At 44.6% G+C, this 26,515-nt stretch overlaps 1 protein-coding gene across 1 annotated transcript; it reads right to left on the reverse strand.

Moving 5' to 3' along the window:
- Nucleotides 1–791: 791 nt before the first annotated feature.
- On the reverse strand, nt 792–25,624 carry LOC131192622 (aquaporin-3). Its single transcript, XM_058171947.1, has 6 exons — nt 25,415–25,624; nt 13,250–13,376; nt 9,107–9,244; nt 7,008–7,126; nt 5,385–5,602; nt 792–3,346 (listed from the first exon to the last, which is right to left on the reverse strand). The coding sequence occupies exons 1-6, from the start codon at nt 25,520–25,522 to the stop codon at nt 3,178–3,180; spliced, it is 879 nt and encodes a 292-aa protein (XP_058027930.1). The 5' UTR covers nt 25,523–25,624; the 3' UTR covers nt 792–3,177.
- Nucleotides 25,625–26,515: the final 891 nt, after the last annotated feature.

Consider the following 26,515-nt stretch of genomic DNA (forward strand, 5'->3'; position numbering starts at 1 on the left):
CCTTCTTCTATCTCCTCCTCCTCCTTCTCCTTCTCCTTCTTCTCCTTCTCCTTCTTCTTCTTCTTCTTCTTCTTCTTCTTCTTCTTCTTCTTCTTCTTCTTCTTCTTCTAGCTCCTCCACCACTGCTTCTTCTTCTCTCCTCCTCCTCCTTCTCCTCCTCCTCCTCCTCCTCTGTATTCGTATTATTAGTATTATCTCTCCTCCTCCTTCTTCTTCTTCTTCTTCTTCTTCTTCTTCTTCTTCTTCTTCTTCTTCTTCTTCTTCTTCTTCTTCTTCTTCTTCTTCTTCTCCTTCTTCTATCTCCTCCTCCTTCTCCTTCTCCTTATCATCATCCTCCTCCTTCTATCTTCACCGCCAACACTTCTTCTTCTCCTCCTCCTCCTCCTTCTCCTCCTCCTCCTTCTTCTATCTCCTCCTCCTCCTTCTCCTTCTCCTTCTTCTCCTTCTCTTCATCCTTCTATCTCCTCCGCCGTCGCTTCTCCTCCTCCTCCTCCTTCTCCTCCTCCTCCTCCTCCTTCTATCTCCTCCTCCTTCTTCTTCTCCTCCTCCTTTCCTCCTCCTCTCCTGCTCCTCCGTATTTGTATTAGTATTATCTCTTCCTCTTTTTCTTCCTCTCCTCCTCCTCCTCCTCCTCCTTCTCCTTCCCCTTCCCCTCGCCCTCGCCCTCCCCCTTCTCCTTCTCCTTCACAAATCCCACTTCCTTCTAGCACTGATGGTATTACCTAGCTTGATCATAAAATGTTTGCAAGAAAACCCCCCAAGCTCAGAGAGCACCAAGAACTCCACAAAAATAGAAATACAAAGGATTCCGTTTAATTCATTCATATCAAACAGTGGCATTTGCAATGCCAGCCTATTTATTACCATCCAGTTTACAAATACTGCAAAACAATAATAGCAATTATACAAGAGGTGTATTAATTTCATTTTTTAAAAAAAAAATACCTGGAAATACAGTACAAATGTTAAACTTTACAGATTGTTCAGGAAATCCATAATTTAAGGAAGCTGGCATCACATTGGCAATATTCAGATTTCAATATTCTGTGTTTGTAAGCAGTGGAAGTGCTTTTTTTGAAAGGATGGGTCCAGATGAATGTTTACTCATTTTATTTGTATCCTGCTTTTATTATTTTTACAAACAATTCAAGTTAGCGAATATAAGACTAATACTCCTTCCTCCTCCTACTTTCCCCACAACAACCCTCTGAAGTGGGTTGGGCCGAGACAGAATGACTGGCCCAGGTCACTCAACCAACTTTTGTATCTAAAGTGGAAACTAGAACTCACCGTCTCCTGGTGATTGGCCCAAAATCACCCACTCGAATTTCATGCCTAAGGCCGGACTAGAACTCACCATCTCCTAGTGATTGGCCCAAAGTCACCCAGCTGGCTTTCATGGCTAAGGTGGAACTAGAACTCACCATCTCCTGGTGATTGGCCCACAGTCACCCACGTGACTTTCATGGCTAAGGCCAGACTAGAATTCACCATCTCCTGGTTTCTAGCCTGGTGCCTTAACCTCTAGACTAAACTGGCTCTCAAATAACTAGGGGTATTGCATAATATTAGTAATCTGTGCTTGGTTTTCTTCCCAGCTCTACCCAGTAGGCATTAAAAATAGCCTAGTGTATGTAAAAGACCTGGGCCAAAATTCAACACTCAATTCTGCCACACCAGGGTCTGCCTAAGACCTCAAGCCCTTGGGTGTGAAGGACACATGGTTGCAATAACCATCTGAAGATCTTTTCATAAATGCATGTTTAAAACAATGAAGAAATACAAGTTAAAGCAAGAATTAAATGCACGCAGTGGTTTTTCAGAAAGCAGAAGGCGTAAATAATTGGGATGAAGGTTATTGGTCTGGAATAATCTAGACAAATTACTAGTTGGTCTAGAAATTCAGAATGAGACCTTCCAACCCAACTTTTTCTACAATGTTTGGCTTAAGGTCGATCACCATTTTCCCCTTGATTTCTCCCTGTCTATCCATACTCTTGAATTCAATTAATATGGTCAGAAGTTTCCTTTTCTTGCAACTAACGAAGTGAGAAAAGTTGGCCAGATTTAGGTCTTCTTCACCCTGGGTTGCCTCCAGAAGTTGTGGTGGCTTCATCACAGGAGGTTTTCAACAAGATATTGGATAACCATTTTTTCTTTCTGGAATGGTGTAGGGTCTCCTTGCTTGAGCAGGGGGTTGGACTAGAAGACCTCCAAGGTCCCTTCCAACTCTCTTATTCTGTAACATTGACTTTCACCCAAAATGTCTTGCAGAAAATATAAATGAGAGGATTGGGGCTATCCAGCTATGCACAGCAGCTGTAATAGCTTTTTCCCATCTTTCTCTCAACCCCAGGGCCCCAAATTTATTTACAACGATGAATCCATACCCTCCAAACCCATCTCATGCCAGAAGAAGCAACAGAGAGGACTTAGTGAAAGGGGGGGCCCAAGTAGTCAAAATATCCCTCCTGGGAGCAGAGCTATGGGACAGGTGGTCCTTCAAAACAAGCCAAGTTAGATCGTAATCCCCCAACAAGATACAAGATATACATATACACAGGCAGTTTCCTCCCTCTGGTGACCTCCAGATCTATTGGGACTGCAATTCTCATTCTTCCCAACCAACATGGTCAAAGAGAAACCTGGGAATTCTAGTTCTCTTGCATCTGGAGGGAACTTGATAGGGGAATGCTACCTTAATAGAAACATCGACATGTGTATTCGCAGGCAAATTCCCTTCACCTTGTAACCTCCAGATCTGCAATTTCCATTCTCCCCAGCCAACATGATCAAAAAGGAACCTGGGAATTCTAGTTCCAGAAAGAACATGATGGGGAAAAGCTGCCTTAGGAAAGGTAGACATGGACATTCCCCCTGCAGTTCCCTCCATCTGATGGCCTCCAGATTCGATGGGCCTCCAATTCCCATCATCCCCAACCAGCATGTTGAAAGAGGAACCTGGGAATTCTAGTTCCAAAACATCTGGAGGGAACCTGATGAGAGAAAGCTGCCTTAACAAAACAAAAAAAAAACATCAAGGGTAGACAAAGAAGCAAGTGTGGAGAAGACTCCAAAATCCTGTTGTGTGAACATTTTGCTTTCTTCTTTGGTTTTTTTTTAAAATTTTTATCTTTTTTCTTTAAAAAAAATTGTCCAGGGAGCAAGTGCGTAGCTTCAGACATTGTCCCTCTGCTTCACGTGGGACAGCTTGACACTCTCCTCGTCGTTGGATTCGGGAGGTGGCTCATCATGGCAACCTATCATCAGCTGGTAGACCAGAACACCTGCGATGGCACCCAGGAAAGGGGCAACGATAGGGATCCACCACCAGTGGCCAGCAGTCCTGTAAGATACAAGCAGAAGAAGCAGTGAAGATATGCAGTTGGCTGGGTCAAGAGGAGAGAATATCGATAGCTCAGGGTTGACTTGTAAGGTCCTGGGTGCTCTCTAAGCTTGGTTATTTTTCTTGCAGACGTTTCATGACCCAACTAGGTAACATCATCAGTGCTAGAAGGGAGTGGGGTTTGTGGAGAGGAGGAGGAGGAGGAGGAGGAGGAGGAGGAGGAGGAGGAGGAAGAGGAGGAGGAGGAGGAAGACTGTGAGGTCCCTGGTGGTCTCTGAGCATGGCTGTTTTCTTGCAGATGTTTCATGACCCAACTAGGTAACATCATCAGTGCTAGAAGGGAGTGGGGTTTGTGGAGAGGAGGAGGAGGAGGAGGAGGAGGAGGAGGAGGAGGAGGAGGAAGACTGTGAGATCCCTGGTGGTCTCTGAGCATGGCTGTTTTCTTGCAGATGTTTCATGACCCAACTAGGTAACATCATCAGTGCTAGAAGGGAATGGGGTTTGTGGAGAGGAGGAGGAGGAGGAGGAGGAGGAGGAGGAGGAAGAAGGTTAGAGAGCACCAAGGAATTCACAGGTTTGTCTCCTCTCTTCCGAACTCCCTCAATGGCTGAATTTCTCTTCCTGCTTTTCAAGATCATAGGGGGGGTGTCAACTTTCCCTCTTTTCTTCTTGTCTTTGGACCATCTCCTCTTTCCGCCGAACTGTACAAGTAAAATTGAATTTTAGGATCCCCGCTTATCCGCTTTTGGCCGGGATCCAGCAAAACTGAAAGATCTATGATTCATTGGGCGATCATTAACAATGGAATTGTTCCTCGATTCCACACCCCAGTTCCACACCCAATATCACTGACTGTGCCCTCTAGATATTTTCCTTGGCACCAAACATCAATCAATCGATGTGAATCAATCTGAACAGAACGGGAAGAGACCTTGGAGGTCTTCTAGTCCAACCCCCTGCTCAGGCAGGAGACCCTATACCATTTCAGACAAAGGGCTGGCCAATCTCTTCTTAGACGTGTCCTCCAGTGATGGAGCGCCCACAACTTGTGGACTACAAGTTGTTTCACTAATTAATTGTTAATTGTCAGGAAATTTCTCCTTAGTTCTAGGTTGCTTCTCTCCTTGAGTAGTTTCCACCCATTGCTTCTTGTCCTGCCTTCAGGTGCTTTGTAGAGTAGAGTAGAGTAGAGTAGAGTAGAGTAGAGTAGAGTAGAGTAGAGTAGAGTAGAGTAGAGTAGAAGAGAAGAGAAGAGAAGAGAAGAGAAGAGAAGAGAAGAGAAGAGAAGAGAAGAGAAGAGAAGAGAAGAGAAGAGAAATATGGAATGGAATGGAGTGGAATAGAATAGAATAGAATAGAATAGAATAGAATAGAATAGAATAGAATAGAATAGAATAGAATAGAATAGAATAGAATAGAATAGAATGGGTTGGAAGGGGCCTTGGAGGTCTTCTAGTCCAACCCCCTGCTTAGGCAGGAAACCCTATACCATGTAAGACAAATGGTTGTCCAGTCTCTTCTTAAAAGCTTCCAGTGTTGGAGCATTTACAACTTCTGGTGGCAAGCTGTTCCAGTGGTTAACTGTCCTCACTGTTAGGAAGTTTCTCCTTAATTCCAGGTTGCTTCTCTCTTTTAGTAGTTTCCATCCATTGTTCCTTGTCAAATTATGAGAATAATTAGACCCCCTGTTCTTCTTTGTGGCAGCCCCTAAAATCCCGGAACCCTGCTATCATGTCCACCCCCCCTAGTCCTCCTGTTCATTAGACTAGCCAAAACCAATCCCTGCAACCATTTTTCATATCTTTTAATGAAGAACAGAAGAGATGAAAGGGACCTTGGAAGTTTTCTAGTCCAGGGGTCTCCAACCTTGGCAACTTTAAGACTTGTGGACTTCAACTCCCAGAATTCCTCCGCCAGCAGCTGGCGGAGGAATTCTGGGAGTTGAAGTCCACAAGTCTTAAAGTTGCCAAGGTTGGAGACCCCTATTCTAGTCCAACCCCCTGCTCAAAATTCAGCCACAGACACAAAAGCCACTTACGTGAAAACTTCAGTACCCCAGCCAGCAATGGCGGTGAAGAGACGGGGCCCAAAGTCTCGGGCTGGGTTGACGGCATAACCGGAATTGAAGCCCATGGAGGTCCCAATGACCAGGATGACGAAGCCAACCGTGAAGGCCTCCAAACCTCTTGGCACAGGGTTGTTGTACGGATCCACAATGGCCAGCACACAAACGATCAACGCCGCCGTGCCGATGAACTGAGAAGAAAGAAGAGTCAAATGTGGGTTCCTCAAAGGGGCCTCTGGTGGCTCAGACTGCTAAGACAGTCTGTTATTCACAGCAGCTGCTTGCAATTACTGCAAGTTCAAGTCCCACCAGGCCCAAGATTGACTCAGCCTTCCATCCTTTATAAGGTAGATAAAATGAGGACCCAGATTGTTGGGGGCAATAAGTTGACTTTGTATATAATATACAAATGGATGAAGACTATTGCTTAACACTGTGTAAGCCGCCCTGAGTCTTCGGAGAAGGGCGGGATATAAATTCAAAGAAAAAAAGAAAAAAAAAGAAATAGGAAGGTATTCTGAGAGTGTCTTCACAACTCCTGTGGGTGTCTTGACAATGACACAAAAGCAGTTTGCCATTCCCTTTTTTGGGGAGTCCTTGTTTTTGACTTCCCCGACTAGTCTGCAGCCTTGGAAGTTTGCCTCAAAATGCTAAAAAAAACCTAACTGGGCTTAACATCTCCTCCTGGGAAGCTACTGTTGAGCTATGCAATCCCAGAATCACAGGGTTGGAAAGGGACCCTGGAGGTCTTCTAGTCCAACCTACTGGCAGGAGACCTTATACCACACAGCTAGACCTTCTCCAGAATGGGAGAAGGGATGGAGCACCTTCTGGAAGGAAGCCATTGCACTGATTAATTAACAGAATTAATGTAAATTCATTTAGTTTCTCCTAAACACCACTGAAGATGTTACCTAGCTCAGTTTGGAAAAAACTGTTTTTCAGTTTGGAAGAACAAAAGGTTTGGAAACCAACCCACAATCTCGGAGAACGAACCTCCACCCTCATCCTACACCTGTGCTACAGATATTTGCCACCATTGTACCCATTTAGATAATCTGAAAAACATCCAGGGATGGAGCACCTACAACTTCTGAAGGAAAGCTGGAAACGCTATACCAGGGGTCTGCAAACTTGGCTCTTTTAAGACTTGTGGACTTCAACTCCCAGAGTTTCTCAGCCAGCAAAGTTGGGAGCTGAAGTCCACAAGTCTTAAAGGAGCCAAGTTTGCAGACCCCTGTCTGTCCTATACCTTTCCAGACAAATGTTTGTCCAACCTTGTCTTAAAGACCTCCAGGGAGGGAGCCCCCACAATTTCTGGAGGCAAGTTGTTCCATAGATTAATTGTTCTAATCATCAAGAAAGTTCTCCTCAGTTCCATGTTGTTTCCCTTCTTGATGAGTTTCCATCCGTTGCTTCTCGTCCTGCCTTCAGGAGCTTTGGAGAATAGGTTGACCCCCTCTTCTTCTTTGTGGCAACCCCATCGGTGTTGGAACGCCCCTATCATGTCATCCCTAATTCTTCTTTTCATTAAACTAGGCTTTGCTTAATGTGCCCCGAATATCATCTTGTTGAGCCTGGATATTTGTGCCTTACCTGGTCAAAAAATCCGTTGACGGAATTCAAGTGGTCGGATGGATAGGTGGCAAAGATGCCCGCTGTCCCATTGGGGCCCACTACGAAGAGTTGATTTTCACCAAATGCCCAGATAGCATCTAGAAAAAAGGATCAAAACAGAGAATTGAAGGAAACCATCCAGAATTTATTTATTTATTTATTTATTTTGTCACAACAATATATGTAGGTATCATACAAAAAGATTATATAGTATATAAACACATATATGAGTAAATATTAGGAGGTATAAGCATATATATATATATAGGAAGAAGAAAAGAAAAACAGTAGGACAGGAACGGTAGGCACATTTGTGCGCTTATGCACGCCCCTTATTCTTAGGAATGGGATGAGGTCAATAGTAGAAAGTTTTTGGATAAAACTTTTAGGATTATGGGAAGAGACCACAGAGTCAGGTAAAGTGGTCCAAGCACTGATAATTGTGTTACAGAAGTCATATTTTCTGCAATCTAGATTAAAGTGGTTAACATTGAGTTTAAATCTATTGGTTGCTCTAGTATTATTGCAATTAAAGCTGAAGTAGTCTTTAACAGGAAGGACATTACAATAGATGATTCTGTGAGTTAAACTTAGGTCTTGTCGAAGGCGACGGAGTTCCAAGTTCTTCACCTATTCTTCACCAATCACCCCAAAAGAAGCTTCTTCAAAGCCCTCTTTTTTATGACCTTTTTGAGTGCTGGATGCAACAAAATTTCATTTTAATGTCTGCCGATTAGTATACGTTTAAAGTGACAATAAAGTTATTCTAAGTCTTTTTGCAAGTATCACGTGTGCAACACGGGTAAAAGTGAGAGAGATCTTTGATCATGCGGTTGTAGTCCTCATCTGATCTTTTTAACTATCAGACACGCCTGGGCAGGGAATACCCCTGAAGATAATTCCGCTTTTTTTATGGTTCCAATCACAATGAGGAGTTTTGAACCTTGCCCTGCTAAACAAAGGTGTCCTTTGATATCCACCAAGATCAGTCTATTATAAAGCTGATAGTTCCATGACACTTAATTGGTCCGCAATTAACAGCTTCATTGGTCCCAATCCAATATGAATTCAACATTTCTTTCTCCAAGCTCACACAGATAAGATAGGAGGGACTTTGCAAAACAAAATGGTCTTGTTTCAATAGAAGGGAATATTTATAGCTCAGGGTGGGATCCTTGGTGCTCCCTAAGCTTGGTTGTTTTCTTGCAGACATTTCATGACCCAACTAGATAACATTATCAGTTCTAGAACGGAGTGGGGTTTATGGAGAGGAGGAGGAGGAGAACTGTGGGGTCCTTAGTGCTCTCTAATCTTTGTTGTTTTCTTACGGACATTTCATAACCCAACTAAGTAACATCATCAGTGCTAGAAGGGAGTAAATTGTGCTCTCTATTTATTTGTTTGTTTGTTTGTTTGAATTTTTGAGCTCATCTGGATCTGATGCTCATTCTCAGTAGATCCAGCCAGCAGGAGAAAGGGACTGAAACCAGGGGGGGGTCAGTTCATAATTATTGCAGACGTGTTGCAGAATCCTCGCTCTCCATTTTTATGGGGAGATGTATCTCATTAAGATAGACCTCCTCGTCTTCGGATGATGACATGAACTACCTAAATGGTTTTCAGGAATTTGGAGGCAAGATCCTCATGGTTCCTATGTGTCCTCAGGGTCACTTGAGTAGAACAAATGGTTTCTGGAAATCTGTTCTAGAAATGACTACAGAAACCATTTGCACCGCTCAGGTGACCTTGAGGACACAGAAAAACCTCCAAGTGGCCTCAATGGCTCTCTCTAAGAAGGATGCAAATGACCAGCTGTCTGCAAGGAGCATAAATCCTTCCCTTCCCCTCCATCTAGTCAGAGCTGAAGAAGCTTCTTGGATGAAAAGCGAAACATCTTCAAAGAAAAACCAGAAAGTCCAGTTGCCACTTGAAAAAAAAGCCCCTTTGAGACAACCTGGATGACTTGAGAATCTCCATAGACCTTTGGAGGAAAGGAAATTGTGGCCGCCTTAGTGAAGATGGAGGTTGAAGGAGAAGGCCAGCCCATGGACTGAGGAAGAAAGACGTAATTGACTCACCAAAATATAAGCCGAACACGATGCCCGCTCCAAGAAAAGCTCCAATGGTTTGCGCGAGAGCATAAATCGGAAGTTTGATCCAAGGTTCCCGCGCCATGAAGCACATCGCAAAAGTGACCGCCGGGTTCAAATGACCACCTATCAAAAAAAGATCCCATGGGTTAGAGTCACATATATCAAAAAGTAAAATATGTGTGGTTTTAGATCTAAAACCAGAAATATTTTTGTTAGGTATCATACCAGAAAACTATAAAAAAAGGGGATACATATTTAATATTACATGTGTTGACCGGCAAGAATTGTATTTGCACAATATTGGAAGAATGAAGATACTCCTGTAGATAAGAATATAATCAGAAAGATATTAGACCGTGCAGATAGATTGACATTAAAAATAAAGGACAAATATAGGATTTGTTTTATCAGTGGTTAGAAAATAGAAGTAGAAATTAGAAGATAAAGGATTATTACTATGTACAGGTAAATGAGGAAAGACTATTATTATATATAAGTGAACAATATATTATTACTATTATTATTTTTATTATCATTATTGTTATTAATATTAGCTTGTATAAGCAAAACGACTCAGACAATGCACTGTTCATTAAACACTTATGTTGATTTTAAAAATGTATAAATAAATAATAATCATAAAAGTAAAATATAAGTAGGCCTCCAACTATTTATTGAACGACAGTTCAAAGTTACAGCAGCCCTAAAAAAAAAAGGGACTTATGACCGTTTTTCACACTTACGACATCCCCGGTTGTGACGTCACCAGATCAAAATTTGGGCAATTAGTAACTGTCATTTATTTATGACTCCTTTAGGGAACCCGATGGGAATTTGCTTAAGCGAAGTCATTAGACATGGAGGTGTTGGCAACACGGTCTCTTGATTAAGTTTGCGCTAATTAAGGAATGCGCTGTCTCATTAAGACTTTCCTGATGAGTAGGTTTGCATCAGGAGCCCCCAGGGAAGTTTTCACAGCTCTGCACAGAGTCAATTGGCTTGATTTTAAAATTTTTAATTTGCTTTTATGGGTTTTAAATTTTTGTAAATTTTTATAGGGTGTTAAATTTTTGGCCAATCGAATAAGTTTTTTAAGGGGTTGTTCTTAAGGGGTTTTTAAGGGGTTGTTCTTAATATTATATGTACTGTTCTTTTTGTACAGTACAGCGGTGTGGCTCAGGCTGTAAGAAGCCTGTTATTAAAACACAGCTGCCTGCAATTACTGCAGGTTCTAGTCCCACCAGGCCCAAGGTTGACTCAGCCTTCCATCCTTTATAAGGTAGGTAAAATGAGGACCCAGATTGTTGGGGGGGCAATAAGTTGACTTTGTAAATATACAAATAGAATGAGACTATTGCCTTACACACTGTAAGCCGCCCTGAGTCTTCGGAGAAGGGCGGGATATAAATGTAAATAAAAAAAAAAAAAAAATTTTGGCTGTGCACCGCCTGAGTCCTTCGGGAGAAGGACGGTATACAAATTAAAATATTATTATTATTATTATTATTATTATTATTATTATTATTATTATTATTATTATTATTATTATTATTATTATTAATTATGTGCAGCACATTGTTCAGGACACAGGAGGAAGTTTGCATGATGACATAATCACGCAAAAGTTGCAGCGGATGTTCAGGGAGACCTCGGCTTACAACACTCACTTAGCGACCAGTCAAAGTTACGACAAATCCACCACCACCACCCGCCTAAAAAATGGTATTTACGACAGCCGCCGCCCTGCCTCTTCCCTTGGGAATTCCCCTGTGAATGCATTTTAGGCACTCAGCAACTGGCCCACAGCTGCCCCTCCCTTCCCCACAATCTTGTGTAATGCATTTCGGGCACTTGCAACTGGCCCACACTTGCAGGTAGTCCTCGATTTACGACCGTTTTTTTTTTAGTGACGTTCAAAATGAAAACGGCCCCGAGAAAAATGATTTATGACCGTTTTTCACACCTACGACCGTTGCAGCATCTCTAGGATCAAAACTGAGATACTTGGTAACTGACTCACATTTATGACGGTTGTAACATCCCCGGGTCACGGGATCCCCTTTTGCGACTTTCTGACAAACGAAGTCGAGGGGGAAACCAGATTCACCTAACAATTTATCAACTGCAAAGATTCACTTAACAATTGTGGCTAGGAAGGTCGTAAAGCATGACAAAACTTACTTAACAACTGTCCTGCTTAGCAATGGAAATTTTGGGCTCCGTTGTGGTCATAAGTCAAGGACTATCTGTAAAGCCATGTGCAGCACCCTCAGTCACATAACCCCAATTAACAACATTTTTGCCGAAAATGACTTTGACGTCCGGTTTTCGGTAAAAATGCACCCGTAGCAAGCAAGGAGTTCTGTCGTGTCCCACTCCTCCTCTGACGGCCGGGTCGGGGAAGTCCGTATCAAGCGTGGCCGCAAAGCCTCTGCAGTTTTGCCAAAGTTCTGTCAGAGTCCTCAGGGCAGGCAGGAGACCAGGATGTGACTTCAGCAATCCAAGTTAGACTTTGCCTGACTCTGAGAATGCCAGAAAGCAGATCCTTTATATAGGCCATGGGGTGTGGCTCCATGACTCAGCACTTATCCAGGCCTGCCCCTCCCTTCCTTTTGCTGACGTCACCTTTCCATTCTCCGGAAGCGTGGATCTATCCACTGCATCATTTCGTGGCTGGCTTCAGGCGCACATGCTATCGGGGGGAGGTTTGTTTGCTCGGTTTGTCCGGGCATGGTGCCAGGGCTGGAGGCTGGAGGCATGCCAGGACATTCTTTTGTACTATCTGGCAGGAGATGAGAGGGGCCCGGCTGCGGAGGGGGGGGCGAGCGAGGCACAACAAGTTCGCTTAACGACTGTGTTCACTAAACAAACACAATATGCACTCTCTGGCACCCGTGTTTGCTTAACGGCTGTTGGCACTAAAGGTCGTAGAATCAATTCAATCACTTGGTGAGCCCCTTTGCAACTGCGTGACTTACGACCGTAACGGGCAGGGACTCTGTTAAGGTCGTAATTTGAGGACTACTGAACTCACGTCAGACTCTGGGACACAAGGATGAAAGCACAAACTTTGGCATAACCCTTGCACCCATGTTTTGGTGTCAGGGTGGTTTGCTGTGAACGTCAAGATACATCCCAAGTCAGCCACCCAAGCAAAACAGGCAACAAGGAACTTCATTTTTTCAACACCCTGAACTGGATTTGTGAATGAGCCCATTGTCTGGATGCTCTCAAGCCTCCCCTTTGCAAACACGGCACTTTCGCTGCCTGCTAAAAGGAGACGTTTGTCTGAGCCCCCCCTTTGAGAACCAGACTAAGAATGGGGTTCAAAGGGGTTAGGCGTGGACGAGCAGTTAATACATTTTTAATTGTTGCATTTTAAACGGAGGTGGGTGGTTTGTTTCTGTGTTGCCTGTGGAAGAAGAGGAAACTAGAAACAACAAAAGGAAAGAGGGAAAGGAAGGAAAGGAAAGGGAAGGGAAGGAGGAAGAAGGAGAGGGGAAGGGAAGGGAAGGGAAGGAGGAAGAAGGGGAGGGGAGGAGAAAGGAAAGGAAGGAGAGAAGGAGGAAGAAGAGAGAAAAGAGAAGAGAAGAGAAGAGAAGAGGTATGGTAGGAAAGAGAAGGAAAGGAAGGAGGAAGAAGGTGAGGAAAGGAAAGGAAAGGAAAGGAAAGGAAAGGAAAGGAAAGGAAAGGAAAGGAAAGGAAAGGAAAGGAAAGGAAAGGAAAGGACAGGACAGGACAGGACAGGACAGGACAGGACAGGAAAGGAAAGGAAGAAGGAAGGAAAGGAAAGAAGTGAGAGGAGAGGAGAGGAAGAAGGAAGGAAAGGAAAGGAAAGGAAAGGAAAGGTTGAAGAACTGGAGAGGAAAGGAAAGGAGAGGAGAGGAGAGGAGAGGAGAGGAGGGGAGGGAAGAGAAGAGAAGGGAAGGGAAGGGAAGGAAAGGAAAGGAAAGGAAAGGAAAGGAAAGGAAAGGAAAGGAAAGGAAAGGAAGATAGAAAGAAGAAGGGAAGGAAAGGGAAAAAGGAAAGTCTGCATTGCTGCGGATGTGAGCTGCCAGTCTTATGGCACATAAAATGTTGGGGGGGGGGCGCCATCTGTGTCTTTGAGATCAATTAAAGCCGCCATACCTGAGATCTGTCCAGCAATCAGAATTCCAAGGGTCACAGCAAACCCGAAGGCCAAGTTGACCGTCAGGAAGCGGGCGTGGCTCCCTCTGCTGAGCACCAACTGGGCCACCGAACCACAACCGAACATCTGACAAGAAAGAAGAGACTCGGTGAAGCATCAGGAAAGGAGACGGATGAGTTTTTGCAATCAATAGGAGGCAAAGAACCCGCTTAGTAGAACTCAGATTGGGCAGATCTTCTTAAGATCGACTGTCTCGTTTACAAAACTCTCCTCCGCCCCACTGGATATGATATCTTCAAGCTGGATCTCTTTGCCGTTAATTCCCTTATTCATCTCTCTATCATAACAGGTTCTCAGGGGGGGCTGGACTAGAAGACCTCCAAGGTCCCTTCCCGCTCTATTCGATTCTAACTAGCTAAAATAAGGATGTCAATTTTGCGCAAGTCGTGGGTTCCAGTTATGGCCTTCTTATTGCGAAGTGTGCCGCGTACGTTCCTACAGGTAGTCCTTGACTTACGACCAACCCCCTTACGCCACCGTTGAAACTTACAACAGATCGCTTGAACGGTGCTTGTGATCCGGTTCTGAAGTTACGACGGCTGCCCCTCCCCCCCCCCGGTCATGTGGCCACATTTCCACTGAATTACAATTGTTGGCAGAGACCTGTTGTCACGTGACTGCAATTTACAAAGTTTTTGCCTGAAAACCGGCAAAAACTCCCCGGGGGCAAACGATGGGTTCATTTAACGACCACTGATTCACTTAGCGACCTTGGTGATTCGCTTAACAACCAGTGTAAAAAAAGGTCATAAAATCAGGTCGGTCGCAGGGGCGACCTGCCTCATGATGGTCATGATTTACAACTGTAATAAGCAGGCTCCGTTATGGTCATAAGTTGAGGATTACCTGAAGTTGAAAAACAATGGAAGAACAGTTGAATTTTTGTTCGCAGATCAGAGGATTGTATAGTCCTTGCTGAAGAATATCATTACATGGTGCAAATATCTGATATTTACTTTAAAGCAAGCAGTAGTACATATGCAGAAAGTCCTCAATGTACGACAGTTCATTTAGTGACCATTTAAAGGTACAACTGCCCTGAAAAAGCGACTTATGACCGTTTTTCAGAGTTACGCTATTTCCAGCATCCCCCATGGTCACGCGAACAACATTTCTGACACTTGGCAACTGATTCATATTTATGACGGTTGCCCCAGGGTCACGTGATCCCCTTTTGCGACCTTCTGATGAGTCAAGTCAATGGCGAAGCCGGATTCGCTTAACAACCGTCGTACTAATTGAACAGCCGCCGTGATTCACTTAACAACGGCGTCACGAAAGGTCGTGCAATGGGGCAAAATTCACTGAACCCATGTCTCACTTAGCAACAGAGATATTGGGCTCCCTTGTGGTCGTAAGTCGAGGACTACCCGCATAGCATTTTTCGGAGAGTTTCCAAGTAACCAAGAAACGAGGGAAAGCAAAACAAAAGTTTCCATGTTATTTCAGGTTCTTATGCAATCAAGTTTTGTTTGCTCTCAGATTACTTTCTTCCTCCTTCCACGGGCAAGCTGATTAAATTTCACTCCGTAGCAGAGGATTAAAAAAAAATAGCTGCTTGTCCTTGAGCTTTAAACAAACGGCATTCTTTGCCACTCTCTATGTCAGACAATCTTATTATCTTTTATCTTGCACCAGGCGTGGACAGGATAAGATTTCTCGTGGGCAACCTTCCGTAAGTTTGGCTCAGGAACGAAAACTGCCAAAGGAGTTGAGTTATTCAATAACTCCCATGTGTTTGGGAATGTCTAGAAACAATGGCTGTAATCTGAGAAAGTCTGAAGAAGAATGGCGTGGAAAATTGAGCAATAAATCAACCGTGGCTCCCATTTGAGATCTGGAAGAGGGCCGGGACTGATATAGAACAGAACTGAATAACAAGAGCTGGAAGGGACCCTGGAGATCTTCTAGTCCAACCCGCTGCTCAAGCTGGAGAGCCTGTGTCATTTCAGACAAATGGCTGTCCACTCTCTTCTTTGAAATCTTCACTGTTGGAGCACGCACAATTTCTGGTGGCAAGCAGTTCCACAGGTTAATTGTCCTCGCTGTCAGGAAATTTCTCCTTAGTTCTAGGTTGCTTCTCTCTTTGATTAGTTTCCATCTGTTGCTTTTTGTCCTCCCTTCAGGAACTTTGGGAAATAGCTTGATTCCCTCTTTTTTTGCGGCAGCCCCTCAAATACTGGAAGGCTGCTATCATGTCACCCTAATCCTTCTCTTCGTTAGTCTTCCTGCAACCGTTCGTCATATATTTTAGCCTCCAGTCCCCTAATCATCTTAGTTGTTCTTCTCTGCACTTTTTTTTCCAAAGTCTCAACATCTTTCTTACAATGTGGAAACCAAAACTGGTTCTTGGCCCATAATTCATTTCTGCCTACCCTAATTAATTCATTGCTTTTCCTCTTGATTTCCTGCTTTGCAAAATGCACATCAATACCCAACATTCTGTATTGTCACCAAGTTTTGCTAGTAGGAGGTTTTTGGTGGTAGTAGGTTTGGCCCAAGAGTGTGGGAAGACAGTCTCTTCCGTTTTTCTGTGCCATCTTCACCTGGAAATCTTTTCAGGGCCTTTTGACAACATAAGAAGCAGAACATTCTTGTGAAGTCACTGCTAGGTTCAATATTCTGATTTTGCATCATTAAAAGGACCAAAGGGTTTTTAAAAGAAATAGCTGGCCCGTGGCAGGAAAATTGAAATCAGTCCTGCTTCTTCTGGTCTCATCTCTGTGTTAGTTTTGCGCTCAGGTGGTCTTTAGAGAGCAATTAAAAGAAAGTGTAGATCCTGGGTAGAAACAAAGTTATACTAAATCAATTTGCGCAGCTCCCAGGAAAAGGCTAGGAAAGAACGTAATTTCTGCCCTCCTCAGTGGATCGTGGCTTCTTGACTCCAATTTCTTCGTCTCCCAGCATGGAAACTTTCACAGTATCCATTATCCATCATCTGAGACAGCCATCTTCGTTGGTGTGACTTCCTCTGAACCCATCTACCCCAAAGACTCAGTTTTGTAGTGTACAACACTGGTTCAACATTTCCAAGATTTGCCGTGCCGTGGGACATTATTATTGCAGATAACACACATGTGATTTTTCACATGGGGTTGCCCTGTTTGAAGATTGACAAAAAGTCACTGCCATGGACACAACCACCTCATTGTGATTCTCAACTTCAACAACTTTAAGATGTGTGGATTTTCAACTCCCAGAATTCTCCAATCAGGTGCTTCAAATACTCCTATTCCGAACTATTTTATTTCTGAACTTCACTAAGCAACAGCCTTGGGATCTTCTGAAGATCTACCATGGAGGTCCTGAACAACTCAAACTTCTGAAGATCTACCATGGAGGTCCTGAAAAACTCACACACGTCACGTTTCTTGGAGTGCTAGTTGCAGGTTTCCAAAGTTATCCTTCAATCCTTCATCTCAAGAAGACATCTAGTTTAACCTTCTAACTTTCCACCTCAAGGGACCCTACCCTCAATATAGTATAATGCAGGGGTCTCCAACCCTGGAAACTTTAAGCCAGGTGGACTTCAACTCCCAGAATTCCCCAGCCAGCTAAGCTAAGCTGGCTGGGGAATTCTGGGAATTGAAGTCCGCCAGGCTTAAAGTTGCCATGGTTGGAGACTCCTGCTATAATGTATGTAAAACAGTTCTAGAAAAGGGAGATTCAAAGTCAAGATCCCAGCAGATCCCTCAAGGCTTTAGCCCAGGGGTATCCAACCTTTGCAACTTTTAAGATTTTAACCTGTGGAGTTGGAAGCCCAACCCAATCCGGATTCTCCAGCATGTTCTCCACCCATCAGGTCTCGCTGCTGCTGTTGTTCTGCAGGCTCCAAAACGAAGTAACATCAAAAGCAAAGTTTGCTAAGCCAAGGGACAAAGCCAACTTTGGGTCCCACCCTCGTCCTGATCCAGGTTGAACTCATCCTGCTGACACCACCCTTCCCAAAAACTAGGAATAAATAAGAGGCAAAGAAAGAGGGGAGCATGTACCCACATGAACCCCGGGAGCCTTGCTTGCAACACCCCCCATTAAATCATCTTTTGTTTGTTTCCAGCTCCCCTTCCAACAGCTGCCCCACCTTGCAGTGGGGAACGCAGACGAAAACACCTGCAGAATTCAGCTTGTGTTCCCTGCCTTGGGGAATAGATCTTAAAAACTGGAGAAGCCCGGTTGGGTTCCTCCCAAAATTAATTACTGTATTCCAGCTCTCCCAAATTCATTAAAGTCGTTAATAGATTTTGCCTCCTCTGTTCCAAGAGGCGCAGCAGGGAGGGGTCCTTTTCAAGTCTAGCAAGTCAGGCACTCCCCCAAAATTTCTGTTTTTTCTTTCTCCCCGCCCCCCCCCACATCCCCCTCCAAGCGTTCAAGAGTTTCTTTTGTTCTCCTGGGGGTGCGATAGGGATCTTCCCGTGTGCAGCTTCGTTAATTAAACTTGGCACCGGGGAAATCTTTCTTAGAGACAGGATAATTGTGCCAGGGTTGGGCAAGAAAGCGGGCGTTCTCTAGGGCTTTCGTAGCGTTGTGTTTTCCAACACAGCACCACGCGTATAGGCTGCGAAAAGAAGCTCGGTTTGCGTCAAATAAGCATAATGAGGATGCAAAAAAATCTGATTTTGCAAAAAAAAAAAAAAGTGCAAACTTACAGGAACGTTAAGTTCTAACTTGGTACTTCTTAACCATAGCGTCTTTAAGCTGTGTGGACTTCGACTCCCAGAATTCCCCAGCCAACTGGCTGGGGAATTCTGGGAGTCGAAGTCCACGCAACTTAAAAGAGTTTGAGAAACCCTGCCCTAATGGATTCAACATAGCTTGCTTCTGAGTAGACTCAGAATCCAATCCTTTTTGAAGTCTCTTTCCACGTAGAGCCATCCAATTAATATTTTTATAGTCTACGTGTCACAGACACAAACAGGTTGCCCCAACGCATTGCAAAACCTTTTCAATTAAATTGTGCTTTTATGGATCGATTGGTTCAATCAACCGGTTGATTAAAATCTCAAACCTAATCCTTCCCCGAGTTGATTAACTTTTTTAAAACCTTCTTGGGCTCAAACCAGCGTTGTTGCTGTTGACAGAGACGCTCAAGGCCTGTTGAAATCTCAGCTACGATTTCCTTTATCTTTGCATTTTAATTTCCCTGTCCTTACTTGTTGCAATTCGCACTTCTTGTTCTTTTATACAAGCAGGTCAGATCGTCCTTGACTTACAACCACAACTGAGCCCAGAATTGATGTCGCCAAGCAGGAAATTTGGTAAGTGAACTCTGACCCTGTTTTACGACTTTTCTTGCTACGTTTGTTAAGTCGGTCAGGGCAGTTGTTAAAGGAATACTTTTTTCAGTGTTGTCGTAATTTTGAATGGTCACTAAATGAACGGTTATAAGTCCAGCGTTCATTCGTTCAATTTAAACTCTTTGCTCTTCCCTTTTTTTAAAAAAACAACAACTATTTATCCTTCCTTCTTTTTCTTCCTTGAAATATCTTCTTGCGGTCCAACACACCCAATTGAATACCAAACTCTATAAGGAACCTATCTCGTTTTCCTTTCCTACCACCAAAATTCTCCTGCTAATAGTATGGCTACCAAAGCTGACACCCGCAGGTTCTCAAAACTACTTGAAAACATTTTTTAAAAGGCAACTTAGAACATAAAATCATAGGGGTGGGAGAGAAATTAGAGGTCTTCTAGTCCAGGGGTCTGCAAACTGGGCTCTTTTAAGACTTGTGCACTTCAACTCCCAGAGTATACCAGGGGTCTGCAACTTTAAACACTCAAAGAGCCGTTTGGACCCGTTCGCACAGAAAAGAAAACAACCGGGAGTCACAAAACCCTTCCCGTGCCTGACTATTTCTTGAGCGGCCACAAAACCAGCCTATGTAGTTGAATTAAACGTTCTGTTTTCTTGTGAAACTTTTCTTTTCTTGGATTTATCCATGGTTGGCCTACCGGGGGTTGAAAAGCTCAATAAATTGCATGCTGGTGGGTGTCGCGCATTGGCGGTTGGGATGCATATTTTGAGTGATAGGGAGCCGCAGTAGAGGGGTGAAAGAGCCACATGCGGCTCCAGAGTTGCAGGTTGCTGACCCCTGGACTAGGCATTCCCATTTCCAGCAACCGTTCTTCATATGTTTTAGCTTCCAGTCCCCTAATGGATATTTTAACCTACACAGACCCGCAAAAACCACAGAACTGACCTAGCTGAAGACCAAAAGGGGTTCAAAAAAATGAACCCAGAAGCATGCTGAGGGCTTCAACAAGAGAACACGCTGTCAACCTGCTGTCTTCCAAAGACCTAAGAAATTTGTTTGGCTGTAACCCATGGAACAATCCTATTACCCTTTAGGAATTTGGCCTCGGGGAAGATAGGAGATAATTTTATTACCACTGTTGCTGGCCAAATATTTCTTTCTTTATCAGATTGCCAGTTAATTATCCAGGGTGAAAGCTCAGGACAGCTACGGTATTCATCAAATCAACTTCTGAATTATGTCAGGGGCATATATCAAAGGGGCTGAGCATCTCTTCCCCAGAATTGCACACGATATGTTCCTCAGGGCTGGGTGAGAATTCTTCCAGCCCATGTGCAAAATGCCTCAATCTGCAGAGCTGTGTCTCCCGCAAACAACACACACACACACACCCCAAAAAAACCCGCAACCCTCTAAAGTTTACACTTCAGTTTTTCAGAACTTTTTCGTTCTTTCTTTCTTTCTTTCTTTCTTTCTTTCTTTCTTTCTCTCTCTCTCTCTCTCTCTCTCTCTCTCTCTTTCAAACTTTCTTTCTTTCGAACTTTCTTTCCCCATTTCAGTGCTTGAAATGGTTCGAAATCGGATTTAAAAATCCAGAAATGGAAAATGTGGCGATTTTATGGAACTGTCTTTGTAGCAATGCTTCCACCCAGTTCAATGCACACTTTTAGCTTTGTAGAAGCTCACGCTTAGAGAAAGGAAGTTACCAGGCACGTACCTGCGATCAGTTCTACTAAGAGAAGAGCAGCTGTCTGCAAAAATAGCAGGCAGTAGCATTGTCTACTTTGGGACCAAATTTTATGCTGACAATTCCCATTTTGGGTCTTAGGGATAAGTGGGACTCAAATTTATTTATTACTTTATTGGGGGGGTATTTGATGCTCTCTGTGTGCAATTATTTTCTTGCACACATGAGCCAATTATGTTATGCTATATTGTACTGTACAACTATATTTATTATGCAATGATAATAATGCTTATTTATGAATAGTTGTTATATAATAATTATACAATATTTGAGGGGCTCCTACAAAGGATTGAAGGAGTCAAACTATTTTCCAAAGTACCAAAAGGCAAGATGAGAAACAACGGATGGAAAGTAATCAAGGAGAGAAGCAACCTGGAACGAAGGAGAAATTCCCTAACAGTGAGAACAATTAACCAGTGGAACAGCTTGCCACAAACATTCACACCAACACTGAGAGGGGGAGCCACTAGTATATAAACAGAGAGCAACCCACCCAGCTCTTCCAGCATTGATGAAGTTGCCTAGTTGGGTAATGAAACACCTGCAAGAAAAGAACCACGCTCTGCAAACCTCACTCCCTTCTAGCATTGATGATGTTCCCTAGTTGGGTAATGAAACGTTGGTGAGAAAACCACCAAGCTCAGAGAGCGCCAAGGACCCCATAGTCCTCCTCCTCCTCCTCCTTCTCTTCCTCTCCCTCCTCCTCCTCCTCCTCCTCCTCCTCATCTCCTTCTCTGCAAACCGCACTCCCTTCTAGCACTGATGATGTTATCTAGTCGGGTTATGAAATATCTGCAAGAAAACCACCAACTCTGAAAGCACCAAGGAGCCCACAGTTTTCTTCCTCCTCCTCCTCCTCCCCTTCTCTGCAAACCCCACTCCTTCCTAGCCCTGATGATGTTCCCCCATTGGGTCAGGAAACATCTGCAAGCCAAGCACCCAGCTCAACGAGAGCACCAAGGGCCCCGCAGTTACAAATCTTCACGTCCATTTATCTACAGGGATTTATGCCAGACTCTGGGCGGCTCCCAATAGGATCGCAATAATGGGGCTTCGGCTCCATTAATTTCCAGGAATGGCTCTGCACCAGGGAGCAGCAGGCGGATGAAAGAAACGATGCATTAACGGTGCGGGTACATCGGTGCAAACGGGCATGGCTGGGATTGCAACGCCCTGCTGTTTCCTCCTTGCGGTTGCTTTTTCGCCTTTTTTTTGCCAAAAAGCAGCTGCTTGAGTAGAGGAGGGGGAGACGTCCCCCTCCCCACCTTCTTCTCCCAACGGCGCTAGGGAGTTGTGATCCCAAACCCTTGAGAAAAGCAAATTCAAATGGTTGTCGTTGTGTACATATTGCTGCGCCTCTCCTCCAAAGGTTCTCACAAAAGTTTACTTAGGATAGAAAAACAAAGAATTATCCTTCCTTTCGTCACCCCACTCATGCTGCAGGGAGGGGTTAAAATACTCACAGGTTCCCAGATCCTTTGCTAGAGAAGGTGGGTTGACTTTGACCAACGAGACTCAAACCCCATAGGTAGTCCTCCACTTACGACAGTTCGTTTAGTGACCATTCGAAGTTACAACAGCCCTGAAAAAAGGGACTCACGGTTGTTTTTCACACAGCCGCGGCAGCGTCCCCATGGTCACGTGATCAAAATTCAGCTGCTTGCCAACTGACTTGCATTTATGACGGCTGCCGTGTCCCGGGGTCACACGCGATCCGCTTTTGCGACCTTCAAAGTCAATGGGGGAGCCAGATTCGCTTAACAACCGGGTTGCTAACCTAACTACTGCGGCGATTCGCTTAAGAACCGTGGCAAGGAGAGGTTCGTAAAAGGGGGCGAAACCCGCTCGTCTCGCTTAGCGACGGAAATGCCGGGCTCGGTTGTGGTCGTAAGTCGAGGACTCCCTGTAGCGTGTGGCTGATCATCGGTTTCGTGAATTGAAGCCATTGAATGACTTCGGCAAACTCTACTTTGCCGTGGAGAGAGGCGAGATAATAATAATAATAATAATAATAATAATAATAATAATAATAATAATAATAATAATAATAATAATAATAATAATAATAATAATAATAATAACAGAGTTGGAAGGGACCTCGGAGGTCTTCTAGTCCAACCCCCTGCCCAGGCAGGAAACCCTACACCACTTCAGACAAATGGCTATCCAACATTTTCTTAAAAATTTCCAGTGTTGGAGCATTCACAACTTCTGGAGGCAAGTTGTTCCACTGATTAATTGTTCTAATTGTCAGGAAATTTCTCCTTAGTTCTAAGTTGCTTCTCTCCTTGGTTAGTTCATTAAATGAACGCTACTTTGGGAAAACTGCACGATGGGGTATCCTTTAAGTAAGGTTATGGGGTGGACAACAGTTTAGCTAGTGTCAGGCAGGAGGCTCACCCTAAACTGTCCGTAAGCACCGCTTCAGTTACAACCTCCGGAAGGGATCGGGAGTAAGATAAAGAGGGCTGGAGCGGCGCAAAATGTGGTGCAGGTTTGCCAACCGATGACGAATGAGATGTTTGGAGAACCTGCGGTGGTACCAAGGTGATTGCTCTCTACCAAAACTTCAACAGAAGAGCCCCGATTTATTTGCGGGAATTAACTTCTTAGCAGTGTTTCTCTTCCCTTTCCTTTCAATCTCCTCTTCCTCTCTCTTACTTTCCTTCCGTTCCCTTCCTCTCTCTCTCTCTCTCTCTCTTTCCTCTCCCTTCCCTTTTGCTCTCTCCTTTCCTTTCCCTGCCCTTCTCTCTCCTTCCTTCTCTTCATTTCCCTTCTTCCCTCCCTCTTTCGCCTTCCTTCCCTTCCTTGCTCTTTCCTCTCCGTTCCCTTTCCTTTCTCTCTCTCTCTTCTTCCTTCCCTTCCCTTCCCTTTCACTCTCTCTCCTCCCTTCCCTTGCTCTCTCCCCTCCCTTTCCTTCCTTCCCCTTGTTCTCCTCTCTCTTCTTCTTCTTCTTTCCATTCTTCTCTCTCCTTCCCTTTCTCTCTCTCTCTCTCCTCCCTTCCCTTGCTCTCTCTTCTTCCTTCCCTTCATTTCCCTTCTTCTTTCTCTCTTTCTCTCCTTCCTTCCCTCCCATTCTTCTCTTTCTCCTCCTCCTTTCCTTTCTTTCTCTCTCTCTCTCCTCCCTTCCCTTCCCTTGCTCTCTCTCCTCCCTTCCCTCGCTCTCTCGTCCCTTCCTTTGCTCGCTCCCCTTCCTTTCCTTCCTTTTCCTTGTTCTTCTCTCTCTCTCTCCTTCTTCTTCTTCTTCTTCCTTCCCTTCTTCTATCTCCTTCCCTTCCCCTTCTCTCTCTCTTTCCTTCCCTTCTGTCCTCCCATTCCTGCCTCCCTCCCTCCCTCCCTCCCTTTCTCAAGCTTACTAACTATAAAATGTGTGGACTTCAACACCCAGAATTCCGAAGGTAACTTCAACTCAATTCCCAAGGAGTTGAAGCCCACACATCTCAAGTGGCCAAGGTTGAGAACCTCTGAGTTTTCAAGAGCATTGTCAACAGCAACAACCCTGTGAGGTTGGTTGGGTTGAGAGAGAGAGAGAGAGAATAACAGGGCCAAACTCACCCACCCAACTCGGCCAAAGTCGTGGCTAAGGCGGGACTTGAACTCACAAAACCTGAGGACTTCAACTCCCAGAATTCTGGGAGTTGAAGTCCAAAGGTCTTAAAGTTGTCAGGGTTGGAGACCCCTGCTCTAAATATGACCTATACCTATACAAAGCAATCCCCCTCTGAATTCTGGTAGAGGTTGGAAGAGTGCTTCCAAGAAATTCAAAGTTTTTGACACCCAATGTGCAAACTTTCCTATTAGACAGAACGCTTCAATAGTGCTTTAACTGAACCCCGTGAAACCCCAAAATATTCAGTTTTAGAAAGGATTTTCAATTCTTCCTCCCTTCTGGAAGGAAATCCGTAATGGGCGCATCTAGTGGAAAAAAAACTCAGCCGTGATTTTCAGTCACTGGCTCCATTCACACAACAGTCTTAACCTGGTCTCTAAACAAGCCCCTTTCCTAGGTTAGAACAGTACTTTCCACCCAATGTTCATCACAGAGTTTGGACCTCACTAGGACAGATATTCAACCAGAGTAAAAACAGACCAAGATTAACATTAACCAAGGTTCTTGCCTTGTGTGAACAGAGCAGGTAGATCTTTAGTGAATTACACCAGGGTACTTTTACTATAGACCATCAGCGCATTTCATTGTGCCAAGAAAGAGTAAAGCCTTCCTCCTCCTCCTCCTCCTCCTCCTCCTCCTCCCCTTCCCATTCTTCTCCTTCTTCTTCTACAACTTTCTCCTTCTTTCTTCTTTCTTTTCCTTCCCCTCCCATTCTTCTCTTTCTCTTCTCCTCTTCCTTGTTCTTCTTCTCCTCCTCCTCCAATACCACCCTCCTTTCTCCCCTTCTCTTTCTCCCCTTGTTCTCCTTCTCCTCCTTTCCCTCTCATTTTTCTCCTTCTCTTTCTCCTCATTCTCCTCCTCATCCACCCTCATTTCTCCTTCTCCCTCACCTTCTCCTTCTCCCTCCCTCCTTCTCTTCTTTCTCCTCCTCTCCTCCTCCTCTTCATCCTCCACCACAAATCTTCTTTTCTCCTTCTCCTTTCTTCCTCGCCTTCTCCTTTCCCACTTTCTTCTCCTTCTCTTTCTCCCCTCTCCTCTTCATTCTCCTCCTCCTCCTGATTCTCCACCACTACCATCATTTCTCCTCCTCTCCTTTTCTCTTCTTTTTCTCCTCCTTCTCCTTTTCTTTTTCTCATTCTCCTCCTCCTCCTCCTTTTCTCTTCTTTTTCTCCTTCTTGTTCTCTTCCTCCTCCTTCTCCCTCTCTCTCCTTTTCCTCCTTCTCGCTTCTCTTCCTCCTTTTTCTTATCTTCCACCAGCACCCTCATTTCTCCTTCTTCTTTCCCTCTCCTTCTTCTCCTCCTCATTCTGCACCACTACCATCATTTCTCCTCCTTGTCCTTCTCTTCTGTTTCTCCATCTCCCTCTCCTCCTCCTCCTCCTCCTTTTCTTTTTCTCCTTCTCCTTCTCCTCCTCTTCTCTTCCTTTTCTCCTTCTCGCTTCTCTTCCTCCTTCTCCTCCCTTCTTCCCCACCCCAGTCCCCATCCACTTACGTACCACCAAGATCAGGGTGCCCAGGCATTCAGCCAGGGCCTGCCGGAGCAACTTATTCCTGATCTGCAGCCTCCGTCCGACGGCCGTCAACATTTCCTTCTGCCTCCCCATGGCTCCTGGAGATCACAATACAGGTGTGGAAGAAGCCTAGAAGATGCCTGGCTCGGACCTTGTCAGCCACAGCACTCTGGAGCTCATGTTCAGAATACAAACCTTCCCCAGCTTATAAGCAGGTTGGAGAGATCCTGGATCCGCCCCAGGTCCTCCTCTGCCCCGTGGCTGCCGCTTGTGTACACCCACGCCCTGACACACCCACTGCACAGCCTTGCACAGAGTGTGTGGTTTTCTCCCTTCCTTTTCTCCTTGTCAGCTACGTCATACACACACATACACACACACACTGAAGTCACTGCCCGGTTCAAGCAGGGTGTTTGGACTGTTGCCAAATTTAATTCCCAACCTTCCCAGGCTGGTTCGAAGGTCTCAGATCCAGGATAACCCAGGATCGCCTACGATAAACTCAACCCACCTTAACAGCAATCAGGATCACAGGAAGGGTTCAGCTTTCCTCAGGCAATTTCTCAGGATCGGAAGGAGAAATAATTTGGGGGGGGGCAGCTCAGAGTTCAACCGTGGAATTCATTTTCGCTGGAGGTTGACAAAGCAGTCCTAGGTTGCATGAACAAAGGGATAGAATCAAGATCATGTGAAATCTTCATAATTCCTCGGGGGAAGACCGCGCATGGAATATTGCATCCAGTTTTGGTCACCACAATATTAAAAAAAGATGTTGAGACTCTGGAAAGAGTGCAGAGAACAACAACCAAGAGGATTAGGGGACCGGAGGCTAAAACCTATAAAGAACGGTTGCAGGAACTGGGTATGTCTAGTTGAATGAAAAGAAGGACTAGGGGAGACATGATAGCTGTGTTCCAATATCTCAGGGGCTGCCACAAAGAAGAGGGAGTCGGGCTATTCTCCAAAGCACCCGAGGGCAGGACAAGAAGCAATGGGTGGAAACTGATCAAGGAGAGAAGCAACTTAGAACTAAGGAGAAATTTCCTGACAGTGAGAACAATTCATCAGTGGAACGACTTGCCTGCA

This window comes from Ahaetulla prasina, chromosome 2 (genome assembly GCF_028640845.1).
Source record: "Ahaetulla prasina isolate Xishuangbanna chromosome 2, ASM2864084v1, whole genome shotgun sequence".
Classification (NCBI taxonomy): domain Eukaryota; kingdom Metazoa; phylum Chordata; class Lepidosauria; order Squamata; family Colubridae; genus Ahaetulla; species Ahaetulla prasina.